This window comes from Pipistrellus kuhlii, unplaced genomic scaffold (assembly GCF_014108245.1).
Source record: "Pipistrellus kuhlii isolate mPipKuh1 unplaced genomic scaffold, mPipKuh1.p scaffold_m20_p_20, whole genome shotgun sequence".
Classification (NCBI taxonomy): domain Eukaryota; kingdom Metazoa; phylum Chordata; class Mammalia; order Chiroptera; family Vespertilionidae; genus Pipistrellus; species Pipistrellus kuhlii.
The window spans coordinates 12548789-12566448 of record NW_023425516.1 but is presented as its reverse complement, the minus strand read 5'-3'; the positions used below and the strand labels follow the sequence as shown (position 1 = coordinate 12566448).

Below are 17660 nucleotides of genomic sequence, written 5' to 3'. Positions count from 1 at the left end.
CACCGCAGGTGGGGGGTGGGCACTGTGGCTCCTCCTTCCTCAGGGTAGGACCCGGCCGTGAAGAGGAAGGAGCGGAGTGGATGGCGAGGCGTCAGGTGAGCGAACGGCAGGGCTCTGCGGGCGGCGCCCTCTGCGGGTCCGTCCACGGCATCTGGAAGGCGAAGCTGCAGAAAACAGACCAGCGTGCGGGCGGTAGGAGGCTGTCACCGTTCACACAGCCATCTGCTGAAGAGTGAGCTTCGCTCTGCTCCACACAGGAAGAACCTGCCTTTGCTTCTGGTGTCTGTTCTTTCCCCCTCCTCCCCGTCGGCCCCTCACCTCGCTGAACGGTGTCCCGGGAATGGTTTAGGATGTTATTCTGCGAGCAAAGCAGCATGTTTTTGTTCTTTACTTCTCCAAGTAGGTGAGAGCGATGGCACGTTCCATGGTCGTGGGTGGGAGAGGTGTGTGCTGTCCTCAGTGGCCCCCGTGTGGCTGTGGGCCCCCAGCGGAGCCAGCACTCCCGCCCATCCGCACATTCAGACTTGATCTCAGCCTCGTCTACAAGGAGAAAGCGACGTGTTTGGTAAAATGCTTTGTCCTCTCTTATCTGGAGCTGTCACCCGTGTGCTGCAGGAGCAGCTGTGAGCTCCACTGCCCAGGAGCACAGACCTGGAACCTGGGAAACAAATTCCCAACCTGGCCCCGTGCCCTGACCGGAATCGAACCAGCAACCTTTCGGTGCACGGATGACGCTCAACCAACTGAGCCACATGGGCCAGGGCGCCAGGGCTGACTTTTTAATACCCCAGTTATTTAATGTTGAAGTGGGTGCTGGCTACCCTGGAATAGTTGTTTCCCCCTTCACTTTGGTCTGTGGTTGAAATTAAAAAAAAAAAAAAAAGAAAGAAAGAAAGAAAAGAAAGAAGCCAGTGTTCAATGAATTCTTAAGATGAACAAATTGCATGCTGTGTAATACATAATTCTCTATATAGTCCCACTCCAACTCAGTTGATAAATCCAAATTCATGGCTATAACAAAGTAAAATTACCCCAAAGTTTAAACATTGGTTGCAGATTCATCAAAAACACTTCTAAATATTTAACAAAAACGACAAGCCTCACCTATCACTTCTAAAAATGTCTTAACATCTCAGGACAGACGCACACGCAGTCTGAGAAGCGGTTCTAAAAGGGGAACACAAACACCCGTTCTTTCTTGGGGGTGTTCTCGGCACCCCCAGGGCTCGACCCGCCAATCGGGTGGCCAGGCACCTCTGGAGGGGCTGGTGCTGCCTTCCAGCGAGGCGGGCCCGCCCGGCCTCAGCCTGAGCCTCTCTTCAGAGCAGCACTTTCCTGCAGATTGGGGAGCTCGTAACCAGGGCCCCGTCGTTCATTTTTATTTTCAGTTCCTGACCCTTGGCTTCTCTCCCTGAGATGAGGGATTCGCTAAGTTTCCTGTAGGTGCGAAGTCCTGACCCGATGTCCTGTTATTCGGAGATAAGACCCTGGTGTGCTGAGATGAGCAACCTTCCGGGCGAGCATTTTATCACACCCGGCAGGGCCGAGTGGGGCTGCGTGTACGTGGCCGGAGGGAGGGGTGGCCGGACACTCCCACCTGCTGATGGCAGGAGCTCGGTTGCTGCCCCCAGCTCCTTCCCCACACTCTGGAGTCTCAGATGTCTGTGCTCATCAAGATGAATGTCACTCATTCTTTTTTTTCTTTCTTTTCTTTTTTTAAATATATTTTATTGACTTTTTACAGAGAGGAAGGGAGAAGGATAGAGAATTAGAAACATCGATGAGAGAGAAGCATCGATCAGCTGCCTCCTGCAACACCGCTCTTGGGGATGTGCCCACAACTGAGGTACATGCCCTTGACTGGAATCGAACCTGGGCCCCTTCAGTCCGCAGGCCAACTCTCTACCCACTGAGCCACACCAGTTAGGGCTGACTGTCACTCATTCTTGATTGAGGGGCTGGCATCGACGGTCCTCCCTGTGGCCCGCCCTCTTGGGGGCCCACAGTCCGGCAAGCCCCTCCAGATTGCTGGCCCATGTGCTCAGAGGCTACGTTTGGGCTGGTTATTGAGGCAGCAATGGATAACTACAACCGGGTGGAGCAAACGACTCGATGACTCACCATTCCACATCTTTAAAAAGCAAGCGAAGTGAGATGGGTACAGGGCTCGATTGCATGGCGACAGATGGAAACTAGACTTTGGTGGGGGGCATGATGGAGCACATTCAGATGTCGATCATAGCGGCGCACACCTGAAACTTATATAATCTATAAATCAGTGTTCCCTCAATAAAAACTAAATTTAAAAAATAAATTAAACAATAAAAATGTAAGCATCTTGTCTCAGGCTGCTCTAACAAAATGCCAGGCTGGTCGGTGGCTTATGAACAGCAGAAATACACTTCTCACGGTTCTGGAGGCGGGAAGTCCCGGCTCAGGGGCGATTCCGTGTTGGTGAGGGCCTCATAGATGGCCGTCTTCTCTCTGTGTCCTCAGATGGTGGAATTGCTCTGGAATCTCGTTTTAGGGCACTAATCCCATTCCTGAGGGCTCCACCCTCACGACCCAAAGGCCCCACCTCTTAATACCATTACCTGGGGGGGCGGGGGAAGGGGGAAAAGGTCAGGCTTCCTATGGATTTGGGGGAACACAAACATTCAGACCATAGCAGCCTCCAGGCACAGCTGACCTCATCACAATACCTTCCTTCCTGGTATGCTTTTTGGTAACTTCTTATTTGAGTGTCAATGAGAATTCTTGGATTATGAGAGTCTCCCCCATTCGTCCCAGGTCCCAGGCCTGTGTGGGAGGCCCCTTGACCCTCAGTGCTGCTTCTGGCACCTCTGAACACAACCCAGCTTTGGGGCAGCAGCGATTCCTCACCTCGGCCTGTGCCCCGGAAGCAGCTACCCTTTAAGGCAGGGCCAACACGCGTTCCTGTGAAGGGCCAGGCAGTGGCTCTGCGGGGCCGAGGTCCCACACGCCCTGGAGCAAGCATGAGGGCTGATGACACGCAGGGCGTGCTTCCCGGACTTGCCCCAAGGGTCTCAGTGCCCATGCTGGGTGCAAGCCGTGAGCGCGCTGACTGCATTTTTTCAGTTGACGCACCATGTGGGCGTACCCTGCTGCCTTTGGCACGTGGGTGCACCTCCCACTCAGATGCTTTTCCGCGTGGATCCCCAGGCGTGGCTTTGGAACTGCTTTTGGCGGGCATCTGTCTGGGTGGGTCAGGTGTGTGTCTGGCCTGCTCAGCTGCAGCGGCCTCGCCCTCTGCATTTGCTCGGCTCCTTCCGGCCAGGTGCTTCCTTCCTCCCGGCTCCTAACGGGCCTCCTGGACACGCCACTCTCCGGCCTGGGCGGCAGAGTGGAGGCAGGGCTGAGCTGGCCCCGACACATGTGAAAACCAGAGCAGAGGCGGGGCGGGGCGGGAGCCGGGGTGCGGGCTGCATGGGGGGCTGCAGGCGGGGAGGTGGCCCGTCTGCACCGGCGCACAGGTGCACGGCGAGCTCGGCTGCAAGGCCTCTCCTGTGCCAGCTCGTCTTTAACACCAGGCTTTCCCGGGCAGTTATAGCTAGTTGAGTATCAAGCGTTTCTGAAGAACCCCCTGGAGGAATGTTTTCTCTTTGTGCAAACAGTCCTTTTGTGCAGAGGGTGTTCTGTGGCTTCTTGGCAGAGACGCAGGTGGGAAACACCTGATTGAACATCACTCAGTCAGGAGTGCAAAGACACGCACCGCACGTCAGCACAAAGCCCGATGCCGAGCCGGCGTAGCGAGGGATCCCGGCTGCTGCCCCGCAGGCCCTTCCCGGGTCACCCGCTGCCGCACACGGGCTCGTCTGCCTGTCTCCAGGGCACGCGGCTTTCTGACATGAGCCCATCTGTGACACTCGGGAAGCACAGGGAAAGACGGTGAATGCTAAAGGCTGTGTCCCTGGTCACTGCCTGCTCTGCCGTCAGCCTCCGGCTTGTCTGAGGAGAACCCAACAGGCCGTGGGACGCCGGTGAGGGCCGTGGGATGCCGGTGAGGGCCGTGGGACGCCGGTGAGGGCCGTGGGATGCCGGTGAGGGCCGTGGGTTGCCGGTGAGGGCTGTGGGGTGCCGGTGAGATGCTGGTGAGGGCCGTGGGGTGCCGGTGAGGGCCGTGGGGTGCCGGTGAGGGCTGTGGGACGCCGGTGAGGGCCGTGGGACGCCGGTGAGGGCCGTGGGGTGCCGGTGAGGGCCGTGGGACGCCGGTGAGGGCCGTGGGACGCTGGCGAGGGCCGTGGGGTGCCGGTGAGGGCCGTGGGGTGCCGGTGAGGGCCGTGGGACGCCGGTGAGGGCCGTGGGGTGCCGGTGAGGGCCGTGGGGTGCCGGTGAGGGCCGTGCACGGCAAGCCACGAGGCAGAAGAGGGGCTGCGGGCAGATGGCAGGGCCCTGCAGCCCTGGCCCCGGAGCTCAGCTGGCTGCCCGCACAGCTCAGGCCTGACAAGGGTCGTCCGAGGCTTTGCCCACGTGAAGCGTCCTCCCCGGGCTGGGTGTCTGGAACACGGCCTGTGCCTCACGGCGTGGGAGCTCCGTGGCCACCTGCTGCTGCCCAGGTCCTGTGGATGCAGAGGCCGGGCTCCGAAGCCTCGGGTCCCACGGGGGGTGCGGAGGAGGAGCCCCGAGGACCACCTGGAGGCCCCGCCACTGCGGACACCGATGTGTCTGGTAAGCTGGCGTCACTCTGTTCTAGGCAGCTCAGCTGAGTCAACAGGATTCTCAGCCACCCATGAAGCCTCGGGGGCTGCGGACCCTGCGCCCTCACCCGCCCGGAACCCGGTGCAGGCTCCGCTCTGCACGGAGGAGCCGAGGCAGGCGGGGAGCTCACGGCCTGGCTTGGTCCCCGTACACTGAGCTTGGCCACAAGATGTCCCCGGGACACTGCTCACCAGCCGCCTGGGACGCTCTGGGCCTCTGCTCGCGTCTTCAGCACCAAGACAAGGGCCAGGGACGCACACGGGTCTGCGTCACCAGCACCCGCTCTTCCCCGTCTCTGGGCGTGGGGTGCCGGCAGTCCACACGCGCCCCCGGCGCTGGAGGCACCGCACGCGTCCTGGTCTGTGTGACACCTCCGTGGTATCTCTGTAAATACAGGGCAGCGTCATGGAGATTCTCGGGGAGCTGGCGACATGGGCTTCACAGGGGCGGGGCGGTCCCTCTGCAGGGACCAGTTTCACGGCCTCCTGAATGCCCAGCCCAGCGCCCGGCGCCTCGGAGTCCAAGCTGAGGCGGGAAGACCACAGGGGGCCCAGCACAGCAGTGGGTTCAAGCGGGACCGTGGAGGGGGCGCAGGACACTGACGAGGCGCCCCTCCCTGCGGGGGCATCTCCCCAGCACCTTTGGCCCGTGTTCCCCGGCTTTGCCTCCACGAGGCCGGTGGGTGTGGAGCCTCGTCTGACAGGTCTTTGCTCTTTGGCAGCAGCCACGGCGGTCAGCGCCTCTGGAAACGGCGTGGCAGCTTTGCTGGACCAGGTCAGGGAGGTGTGCGAGGCTCGTGAGTCCGGCTGTGGGCAGGGCCAGCGGGAGGTTCACGCTGAAACGGACACACACCTGGCTCCTCTGCTGCAGAGGCGGCAGAGGACGGGCGTTCTGAAGTGGCTCACCCAGCGCGTGGCCTCCTGCGGGAGCCGCGGCCGGGCTGTGGCTTGGTGAGGTCGCCCCCCCGTCGCCCCTGACCTGGCGGCTCCCTGGAGGAGCCCCAGGGCATGGCTCACCCGGCGGCTTCCCTCCCGTCTCATGGGGCTCACGTTGCAGCCCAAACAGCTACTCCTCCCTGACATTCCTGCTGTGGAATCCTCTGGAAGTGTCCCCAGCTTCCCGGTGGCCTGGTTATGGGACACTTGGGGCCTCTGTGGTCCCCCGCTCCCCCGTAAGGTGCCAGATCTCCCGCAGCGCCTCTGTCCAACTGGGGGGCCAGTCCCTCACGGGGAGGTCCATCGCTCAGGACCAGGCCTGCCTTCCGGGACGGTGCTCAGCTCCTGGGCTCAGCCAGAGGCCCTGGGGGAGGCTGGGCGGAGGGCAGTGGGGTCTTTCCTCAGGGGCCTGGGTCTGACTGAGCGGCCGGGCCTCTGTTTTGGTAGCCCAGGTCCGATTTTGTTTCCTAGAAACGACCCTCTGCTCGCATGGACCAAGTCAGACTGGAGCAGGCTGACCTCCATCCTCTTCCAGGGACCACGATCACCAGCCTGTGCCTGCTCCCCCACCAGGCGCCATGACAGCCGTGCCCACCTGCCTCTCGCACCTGAGCGCCACCAACAGCCCTGCCTCCCGCATCGAGAGGTCCCTGCTCTGCGGCAGCAGCTCCCGCTGGAGTTCCTGCCCCGGGGAGACGGGCGGTGCAGACCTTCCAGGGGCCCAGGCCTCACTGACGTGGTCCCCACGGTCGTGGGACAGGCGCGCCCCCCGGGCCCTCCCGCGGGTCTCCCTTGCTAAGTCGCCTAAACACCTTAATCTCCCTAAGCCCTCAGACCCCCCCCACTGCGAGCCCCAGGCGGTCTGGCCTTCCGGTCCTACGTGTGTGCCTGCCTGTGGGCCGTGTTTCAAACGACCCGTGAGACCTCAGGCCTTTCCGATTCCCGGCGCTGCGGCCTCAGGCAGATCTGCCGGCGGACCTGCTCCGCGGACTCGCCTGATGCCTCATCTTCCCGCCACCTGGGCCCACACGTGCGCGCCAGACCTCCGCCTGCCAAGCGGGGAGGACCAGCTCCCCTGGAGCAGAGCCTCCTCCTCACGGGTCACACTCTGCTCTCAGCCCTGGGCCTGCGGGCCTGCGTCTGGTTATAAGCAGAGAGGGGCGGGCTGAGGGGCCCCTGCCTGTGGGGGCCGTTCTAGGTGCTCAGGTAAAGGAGGGCTCACCGGCTCAGGGCGGGCAAAGGGGCTCTTCTGGCAAAGAAGCCGGCAGAACAAAGGGGTCTGAGCCGCCGGCTTCGCCGGGATCTACCAGCTCCTACCCCGTTTGGAGGGTCGTACTTCTCCCCTATCAGCGATTCAGCTTTAAGGGATGACGCCTGACCTGCGGAGGCTGTGGGTGCAACGCCTGATTTGGCTGCTAATTCCCGCTGCCCTGGGTGTGAGGTGCAGGCGAGGACTGTGCCTTGGCTGCGGGGCCTGGCCTGTCACACATGCTGCTGTGCCCCCCGCCCCAAAGCCGCCCCGGACATGGGCTGAGCCAACCCCTGGTCTCACTCTTCCTCCCGCTAATCCTGCGTTTGGGGTCTCTCTGCCCAGCTGCCTTCGCCACCCCCCTCAGCGCCCTCTCTCTGCCTGGCCTCCTTCGTCACTTCCTTCTGCTCTCCAGGCTTCAGACTGAGCTCCCGCTGTCCTTGGGGTGAGGCGCCATATGGAGTTGGCAGGTCCCAGGGACCACACTCAGTGTGCAGCGTGGATACAGGCTGAGCGTCAGCCCAGTGGAGGGTCTTGGCTGTGACCCTGTGGCGGGGGAGGGGGCTTGCCTTGGAGAATTCGTACCTCGAGTCTGAAACTTTCATTTGACCGTAAAGCTCCCCATGGCCTCTTACCCAGGCGTCTGCCCAGTTACCCTGTGAACTGCAGAGTCACGGCTGCACAGATGCCCTATTTCACAGGAGGAAACAGCCGAGGGCAAAAAGCGAGGACTCCGCAGACCACGCTCTTCTCGAGACGGGAGGAGGAAGGGGAGTGGTGACTTGCTGTCCGCAGGGCCCTGAGCATGGCCTCCTCAGGCCCGGGTCAGGCCTAAGTGCGGCCGCACCTCTCTGCCCTCTGTGCGTCCGGAACAGGGAGCGGGCCCGTCACGAGGGTGGGTAGAGCGACCAGACGCTGATGCGACGGTCCTTGGACCCCGCGGCCAGCAGGCCGTCCGCGGCGAAGGCCACGCAGTGGACCGCGGCGCTGTGGAAGGCCAGCACGGCCAGCGGCTTCATCGTCCGCCAGTGGAACACGCGGACACGGTGGTCCCAGCCCGCCGTGGCCAGGAGCTTCCGGTCGGGCCGGATCTTGACGTCGGAGATCCCGGGGTTGGTGAGCTGGTGAGTCCCGCGCACCTGCAGCATCGAGAGGGAGGCAGAGAGTCGTCAGGGGCTTCTGACCCGGCACGGAGGCTCCCGTCGCGAACATCCGCCCAGCCCGCCCCGCAGCTGAGCCGGTGGACACGGGGGCTGTTCGCAAACTTACCCCTTCCTGCGGGAAGCGGCCTGAGCCCTGCCCTTAGCCACGCCCTGGGGTTAGGAGGGAGGACTTCGGACCTTCCCTCAGAGAGTCCCGAGGCCCCACAGAGCTAGGAATTTGGGGGCTCTGAGTCCCTCCCATCAGGCCCTCAGGAAAACCCGCAGTGAGGGGATCGTGGGGCGCCTCCCCGCTGCACCCAGTGTCCAGGGGAGTGGCAGCATGTCCACTGACGGCAACACGAAGCCGGCATTTCTCCCTCCGGAGAAATCTCACACCCGCCCAAAGCACCAGGAGTCCAACCAACGCAAGTCCATCTTCAGCAAAGCCGAGAGCGAGGGAGACCTCAAAAGCGAGAGGGTTGGAGGCGGCCAAGAGCGGGAACGTGCAGTACGTGGGCGAGACGAATGGAGGACAACACTGACCACAGGCTGCAGGGCGTGGCGAAGGCAGGGAAACCTCCGTCCCCAGCCTGGGTCCCAGAAGAAAGCGATGCTGGCACAAAGCGAGGAGCTGCACAGGCACATCCGTTTGTGTGGAGCAGCCATCAGGGCTGGCATCGCTGGCTCTGACACCCCCACGCTCCTCAGTGCCAGGTGGCGACCCCTCCCCGACAGGCACCCGGAGCTGCCTGGGGTCACGCTGCTCTGGGTCACACAGGACTGGGCTGAGCTCTGCAGGGCACCTGGCACCTCTGTGCCCCCAACACTAAATGCCAGAGGCACCTGGCACTGAGGAGTCACCTCGCCGCTCCTCACCAGCACCCCCTTTTCTCCTGCTTCACTTCCCAATGGGGCCACAGTGACCTAGATAAGAAGCACTCATTTCTTCAAAGATAGCACAAGGGAAACGAAGGAAAGAAATGCAGAAAAAGGAATGGCGACATTCCTTGGAAGCCAATAGAAAACGTCAGCAAGCATTTCAGCCTTAAATTCACAAACAAAACTTCATGAAGCCGTCACCTCTATAAAACAAAAACCCAAAGCAGCACAGTGGGGAGGAGACACACTGGCAGTGCACAGGAAGAGGGGAAGGAAAATGCAGAGACATGAAGGGGAGTCACACACAGCAGACGAGACCCGGAGCCTCGTAACAAGACAGTGAAGGCAGGAATGGCACAAAGTGAGCAAAATGAAAGGGAGCAAAGGGAATAGTCAGCGTTAAGCTATGTCTAGTCCAGTGGTGGGCAAACTGCAGCTCGCGAGCCACATGCAGCTCTTTGGCCCCTTGAGTTTTTAGCAAAGGCCAGCTTACGAGTGCCCTAATTAATTTTATAACAATGTACCTACCTAGTTAGTTTAAGTTTTAAAAAATTGGCTCTCAAAAGGAATTTCAATCGTTGTACTGTTGATATCTGGCTCTGCTGACTAATGAGTTTGCCGACCACTGGTCTAGTCAAATCATTGGACGTGGCGGCTGAAAAGTCCCTTTGGTAGTCAGGCAAACAGAGCAAGATGGTTTAGGAGGGTGAGGGTTAGCTGTCCTCAGAACGATCCGTGCTAGCAGACGGCAGAGTGATGCCTGCAGAGACTGTGGAGGAGGCAGGGCCCAAGAATTTTATATCCAGCCAAACTGCCGCTCAAATATAAAGACAATAGACAAGCATTTTTGAACATGTAAGAACTCAAAGCTATATGCTCCCATAAGCTCTTCCTGAAGGACTAGGAGATTAACCCCAGTCTCCTAAGAGAACTGGAGAACTGCAGCAAATGGCCTGGCAGAGAACACAGAATCGACTTACCTGTAGGATTAGGTCTAAAACAATACGGGGATTATGGCTATAGAACCGGTTATGTAACTAACAGGAATAGGGGAGGGTAGCAAGAGAGAGCGGATGCTAAGTTAACCGAGTGGCCCATCTTTTGTCATTTGGGGAAAAGATACACTAGTCAACCTCCTGTTTGAGAGATTATCTCATACTCAGTAAATAAAGACAAAACATTATTTCCTCTGCCCCACCACCCTAGACTTTAGGTACCTTTGTTTCCTAGCATTTGCTCTTATATTTCTCCACAAAGGATTAAAAAACAGATTTATGATTGGAATCCAAAGCTAAATACAAATCTGTGCTACGTATGAGAGAGATGCCCACACAATGACTGGCAAAGATATACCAGGAGACTACAGACAAGAGAAACAGGGGTCCAATCTCATTAAGAAAGGCTGAATTCAGAGTCAAATGCATTGTGTCAGACTATGTACCATACTTAACAATGATAAAGGATACAGGTCATAATAAAGAGCTATGAATATCGATCAACAAATAAACAGTCTTATCTTAAGCAAGAATAATAGAAAAGTGGCTCGGAGAGAGTAACTGGTACTAGACCATCCTCTTGCTGTAAACAACCACCAAACTGGACAAAGTATACTAAGCAACTATGAACAGATACCGGACAACAGGACGAAAGGGCAGTGTGGAGCCCAGCAGCTTTGTGAAGGTCAGAGTGTGGGGCAGCTGGAGCAGCTGAAATCTGGGGCATGGCAGCGGCACAGAGGGGGCTGGTGGAGGGACTGAAGGGCGTGTGTGGTCCCAGGGCTTCTGTGTGAGGCTGCATGCTCAGGGTTCCACCCCAGGTTTAACCAGACAGTGGCTGCTACAGGGTTAAACATTACAGATACTAGAGACCAGCAGTGAGCTCAGGTCCAGCCGGGATGGGAGTGCAGAGACTGCATGACAACCTAATACTCCCTGAGATGCCACATGGCCTGGCTTCAAGAATGAGGATTACACCTTGGGGCAGGGCCCACTCCAGTCTGACTGTGACGAGGCTGGAAACCAGGCCCTACGAGTTTGGAAGTTGGTCCCACCACATTAGAGGGACCTGGGAATGACTCTGGGCTTCCCACAGGCCTGCCCTAACGAGCACAAAACCAAACCCACACAAGTTCAAGGTTAACAGCCGGTGACTGCGCTGCCTGCGAGAACAAAACTGAACCCTCTTCAAAGCAGAAGAATAGAATTCGGAGTCTCTATCCCCTATTATTTATAACGTCCGCAAACAAACAGAACATTATTAGACATGCAAAGAAGCAGAAATATAATGACCCAGAGGCAAGGGGGAGAAAAAGCAGTTTATAGAAACTGGCCCAGAATGGCACAGATGTTGAACATATCAGACAGAGATTTTAAAGCAACTATTTAAATATGTTTTTAAAGAAAACATGAAAGGAAATGCATTAAATAATTACTGTCTTGGTGAGTGAAGAGATAAGAACTATTACCAGAGAAATTAAAGTTATATATACATATTAAAAAAAAAACAAACAAAAAAAAACAAAACACACCCAAAATAGCCAGCACAGTGTTAAAGGAGAAAATAAAGTTGGAAAACTGATGCTACCTGACCCTCAGGGCTCGGCAGCACCAGCCTCTGACCTGCCGCACATTTCAGATGAGTCTGTCATGGCACCAAGTCTTCCACCCAAGGGCAGGGGCAGGCCAGAGTGAAGAAGTGACCCCATGCTCATCAGGTTTGTGCCTCCAGCCCTGGCTGCTTTGACTCAGTGGATAGAGCATCGGCCTGCGGACTGAGGGGTCCAAGGTTCAATTCCGGTCAAGGACACATACCAGGGTGATGGGCTTGATCCCCAAGAGTGGGTGTGCAGGAGGCAGCCAATCGATGATTCTTTCTCATCATTGATGTTTCTATCTCTCTCTCTTCCTTTCTGAAATCAATAAAAATATATCTAGCCGAAATCAGTTTGGCTCAATGGATAGAGCGTCAGTCTGTGACTGAAAGGTCCCGGGTTCGATTCCGGTCAGGGGCATGTACCTTGGTTGCGGGCACATCCCCAGTGGGGGGTGTGCAAGAAGCGGCTGATCGATGATTCTCTCTCATCGATGTTTCTAACTCTCTATCCCTCTCTCTTCCTATCTGCAAAAAAAATCAATAAAATATATTTTAAAAATGTATTTAAGAAATTAAAAATAAATAAACAAATACAAGAGCCTCCGCTGACTCCATCGTGAAGGATGGGGGTTAGGAGTGGGAATGGCACAGGGGTGTCAAATGTGCCTGGGGCAACAGGGAGCCTTATTTAGAGAGCAGATATTCACCAGGACCCAACCACATTTCCAAACGATCATAAATTATCTTATCAGTGCATTTGCAAAGGTTTATGAAAACATCCATAATATGTTTTTCCCTTAGATTCTAGAGTTACCAATGTGACAGCTAATGCAATAATGATTTGTTTCAAATGTCAGTGTTTAAGCTGCATAAAGCTGATTTTATTCACTTTTCTGGTTGGCTGCACTCTTGTTAATGAAATTAACACACCCATCACATTTGTCCCCAGGGGACAAGGATCTGATTTATTTTTCTATTAAAATCAGTTGCAGACAACCGCGTTTGGATGGCCCTACATGGGGTTCACCCAGGAGCCAAGGGGCTTCCGGGGCCAGTTCATCAGCACCAGAGCTGGGCGAGCCCACGGCATTCAAGAGATTATGACACCAGCCCAGCCGGATGTGGCTCAGCGGTTGAGCGTGGACCCAGGAACCAAGAGATCACAGGTTCGATTCCCAGTCAGGGCATATGCCCAGATTTCGAGCTCAATCCCCAGTGGGGGGTGTGCAGGAGGCAGCCAATCAATGATTCTCTCTCATCATTGATGTTTCTATCTCTCTCTCCCTCTCCCTTCCTCTCTGAAATCAATAGTAAAAAATATATTTAAAAACACAGAAACTCTTCCAACTATGTACTTCTGTTGTATAGAAAGCACATCTCAATAAAGTTGATTTAAAAAAAAAAAAAAAAAAAAGGGAGCCGAAACCGGTTTGGCTCAGTGGTAGAGCGTCGGTCTGCGGACTGAAGGGTCCCAGGTTCGGTTCCGGTCGGGGGCATGTACCCGAGTTGCGGGCACATCCCCAGTAAGGGGTGTGCAAGAGGCAGCTGGTCGGTGTTTCTCTCTCATCGACGTTTCTGGCTCTCTATATCTCTCCCTTCCTCTCTGTAAAAAATCAATAAAGAAAAAAAAAAAAAAAAAAAAAAAAAAAAAAAAAAAAAGGGAGAGATTATGACATTTGAAACCTACAATGTTAAAAAATGAAACTTTTTAAAAAATATATATTTTTATTGATTTTTTACAGAGAGGAAGGGAGAGAGATAGAGAGCTAGAAACGTCGATGAGAGAGAAACACCAACCAGCTGCCTCTTGCACACCCCTTACTGGGGGTGTGCCCGCAACCAAAGTACATGCCCCTGACCGGAATCGAACCTGGGACCTTTCAGTCCACAGACCGACGCTCTACCACTGAGCCAAACCGGTTTCGGCAAAAAACGAAACTTTTATAATATGTTTTTATTTATTGTGATTTTTAAGAAATAACAATTGATTAAAAAAAATTTTTTTATTGCTTTCTGCCAAGACCGGTTTGGCTCAATGGATAGAGCGTTGGCTTGGGGACTGAAAGGTCCTGCGTTCGATTCCGGTCAAGGGCATGTACCTTGGTTGCAGACATATCCCCAGTAGGGGGTGTGCAACAGGCTGCTGATCGATGTCTATCTCTCATCAATGTTTCTAACTCTCTATCTCTCTCCCTTCTTCTCTGTACAAAATCAATAAAATATATTTAAAAAAAATTTTTTTATTGCTTTCAGAGAGGAAGAGGAGAGAGAAACAAATGATGAGAGAGAGTCATGGATCGGCTGCCTTCTGCACGCCCCCTGCTGGGGATCCAGTCTGAAACCTGGGCATGTGCCCTTGACTAGAGTTGAACCCTGGACCCTTCAGTAGGCAGGCTGACGCACTACCACTGGGCTATACCGGCTAGGGCCCAAAACCAGTAACATTGTAAGGTGGGGTTTACAGTGAATGTGGAAGTGAAATCTACAACAGCACAGCAGAAAGCGTGGGAGGGTGGGCACTTTGACCCTGCTCGTGCAGGGCTGGGACACAGGACAGGCAGGTGACAGCACCAAGCAGACAAGAGCTGTCCAGGGAAGAAGCCAGGAGAGGAGGTGAAGTGGGATGCTAAAAACCAAATACCCGATTAGCACACAAGAAGGGGAAAGGAGTAAGAGAGGGTCAAAAACAGAGGTGGCAAGTGAAACACATACCAAGATGGTCGACTTGATGCCAGACACATCACTAATTATGATAAGTGCCCCAATTAAAAGACAGAGATTGTCACAAAGGGTCCAAAAGCAAGGCTACCAAAGAAGCTTTTAAATGCGAAGAGATCAAGACAGGTTAAAGTAAGAGAGAGGTTAGTGAAGGTGGAGGTTGGAGGTGGTAAAGGAGGAACACATGTAATACTTTCAACAACAAAGATTGTTTTTTGTGTTTTTTTAATGTATATTTTATTGATTTTTTTACGGAGAGGAAGGGAGAGGGATAGAGAGTTAGAAACATCGATGAGAGAGAAGCATCCATCAGCTGCCTCTTGCACACCCCCTACTGGGGATGTGCCCGCAACCAAGGTACATGCCCTTGACCGGAATCGAACCCGGGACCTTTCATGCTCTATCCACTGAGCCAAACCGATCAGGACAAAGATTGTGGTGTTGTTGTTTTTTTGTTTGTTTTTTTAATATAAGAGATATATCGTGCAAAGAGGAAACAGAAGACAGCTCATGCCACAGTTCTAGTATCAAACAAAGCCGACTTGAGCACAAAGGATGTTAAAGAGACACGCAGGACATTTCATAAAATGACCATCCAGCGGGATGTGGGAGCCATCTGAAATGCTCACAGTCCTATCACAGAGCTTTCAAACGCCTGAGGCAAACCTGACAGACCAAAGGGAGAAACAGGCACGTGCACAGCCGCACCCGGAGACGGTGAGCCCCCGCTCAGGACCCGGCCGAAAACCAGACAGAAAGGTGGGTGAGGATCCCGAAGGCCCGAGCAGCGCTCCGAGCACCCCGGCCCACGTCGGGCTGACAGGACACTCCGCCCAACAACTGCAGAACACATGCGCTTTCACCAGGATACACCATGTGCTGGGCCAAAACACAGGCCTCAATAAATATCTGCATCCTGACATTGCACAGGGCACCTCCACTGACAGCAGAATTAACCGAGATTAAAGATATCCACAAATTCAACAAATATTTGGAAATTAAATAATATACTTCTAAGGAACCACTGGATCAAAGAAGAAATCACAAGGGAAAATAGAAAGAATTTTCGACGGAATAAAAATGAAGACACCATAAATCAAAATGCGTGGGACGGACCCGCAGAGGCCGGTGGCGAGACGGGAAGCCGACTCCTCCGTGGCCCGGCACAGGGGCACCGACGACGGTGGGCACCGTCCACGTGAGGCTGGCGCTCAGCGGTCCCCGCTAACGCACTGCCGAGGACAGCCCCCTCGGTTTCTAGAGAGGAGGGCTTGAGATGCAAAAATGTGGGCAACGCTCATGGCACAAAATGGTAGCGAGGAGATGCAATCTGTGCGAGACGGGACATCTGGAGGAAGGGGGAGGCGAAAGGATTAAAAAGGTAAAAGCTATAAAAGGATGTATCATCCGAAGAAACTTGGCCCTAGCGATGTGAGCAGTTGGCAGAATCGGCCTTTAGGTAAAAATCCTTTCCAGTGGTGACGTGGGTGACTAAAGGGAAGGCTCAGCCCGGCCGGCGTGGCTCCGTGGTGGAGCGTCCGCCTACGTCTGGACCAGGAGGTCGCGGTTCGATTCCCGGTCAGGGCACATGCACGGGTTGCGGGCTTGATCCCCAGTGTGGGGCGTGCAGGAGGCAGCCGATCCATGATTCTCTCTCATCACTGATGTTTCTATCTCTCTCTCCCTCTCCCCCTCTCTGAAATCAATAGAAACATTTAAAAAAAGAAAAGGTTCAACTCCCCATGAAGGTTAGCATTCTTTTAAAAAAATATATATTTTATTGATTTTTTTTTTTTACAGAGAAGAAGGGAGAGGGATAAAGAGCTAGAAACATCGATGAGAGAGAAACATCGACCAGCACATCCCCCACTTGGGATATGCCCGCAACCAAGGTACATGCCGTTGACCGGATTCGAACCTGCAACCCTTCAGTCTGCAGGCAACGCTCTATCCACTGAGCCAAACCGGTTTTGGCAGCATTCTGAACTTGTGTGTCCATAAGCCGCTTTGAAATGCAGAAAGCAGAATGGACAGGCCCACAGGAAAGGTTAGCAAGATGTGCAGCAGCTGGAGGCTCCCCCTGACCCTCCCCAGGCCCGTGGGCCGCAAGCACGGGGGTGGGGGGTGCCGTGCTGACCCGGTTCGCACAGGTATAGCCATGCGTCTCGCAGGGAGAAGCACTCCCCTCTCAGCACATGTGGAGCACTCATGAGACTGGACTGGCCTCCACATTGCAAAGAGCTGATATCATTCAGACCTTCTTCTCCGACCACAATGGAATTAAACGAGAAAATGAAAAATAAAAAATAACTTGGGGTGGGGGGTGGGGGTGGAATCAAACATTTGGAAACATAAAAACACTCTAATCAGCTCAGCAGTCAGAGAACAAATAAAAATCAGGTCCGCCCGGAGTGAGGGGTGATGGAGACGGCGACATCGTGCAATGTGGGGCGCAGACTTCGGCTGCTTTGAGAAGAGGCCGGAGCGAGTGCGTCATGCGCCGGCCCCAGGCAGCCACGGCGTGCGCCCCGAGCGGGCGAGGGAGGCGGGAAGAGCGGAGCAGAAACGCTGGGACAGAAAAAGAAAGACCAACAAAGACAAGACTGAGGAGGAATAACAAAGGGACATTCCTGCAAACACAGCAGAAACGGACAGTCCTTACCAACGCCTATGAAAAAGTCAATACGAAAACACCTTGAGGATCTTTATGCCTACAGGAAATAAAACTAACTCAAAAATCAAGACACGTAAATTAGTCCCAGAAGAATATCGGACCTTCCCTACGGGGAACACGCCTGCCCCCCGGAACAGGCAAGGACTGACCCACAGCCACCCCGGAATCAGGCCCCCGTCAGCGTGTCCAGAGGCCAGCAGAGGGGGGGATTCCGCCTCCTGATCCTGGGGCTCCTGGCACCCCGATGCAATAAGCAGCGCGAGGAGACAGGAAGAGGGCACAGCCGTCTACTGACAGGCGGCCCTGACCAACTCCGACCGAGCCCCTCAGAGGACATGCTGGGGAGCGGGTTGTTTTAGCGCTGTGCAACTGATGCAGTGTTATCAGACACCGAACAGTAGAATTTACTACGTTATCGGATCTGAGAAGAAAAGCCGAGTCTGATGGCCCAATAGGGCCTCCAGACCCAGATTCCCGCCCCACCAGGAGTGGGAGAGAACCTAACCCCGTAATGAAAATTTGCAAACCAGCCGAAGCCGGTTTGGCTCAGTGGATAGAGCTTAGGCCTGCGGACTGAAAGGTCCCAGGTTCGATTCCGGTCAAGGGCATGTACCTTGGTTGCAGGCACATCCCCAGTAGGGTGTGTGCAAGAGGCAACTGATGGATGATTCTCTCTCATCGATGTTTCTAACTCTCTATCCCTCTCTCTTCCTCTCTGTAAAAAATCAATAAAATATTTTTTTTTTAAAGAG

At 55.0% G+C, this 17660-nt stretch overlaps 1 protein-coding gene across 1 annotated transcript in view; it reads right to left on the bottom strand.

Annotated features, from left to right (window-relative positions):
• Positions 1-1837: 1837 nt before the first annotated feature.
• Positions 1838-17660, bottom strand: part of GNB1L (G protein subunit beta 1 like) — a 55145-nt gene continuing 39322 nt past the window's right edge. Inside the window, exon 8 of the mRNA XM_036449151.2 lies at positions 1838-8042. Coding sequence (XP_036305044.1) covers positions 7791-8042 — 252 coding nt within the window. The 3' untranslated portion in view covers positions 1838-7790. The remainder of the gene's footprint in view (positions 8043-17660) is intronic.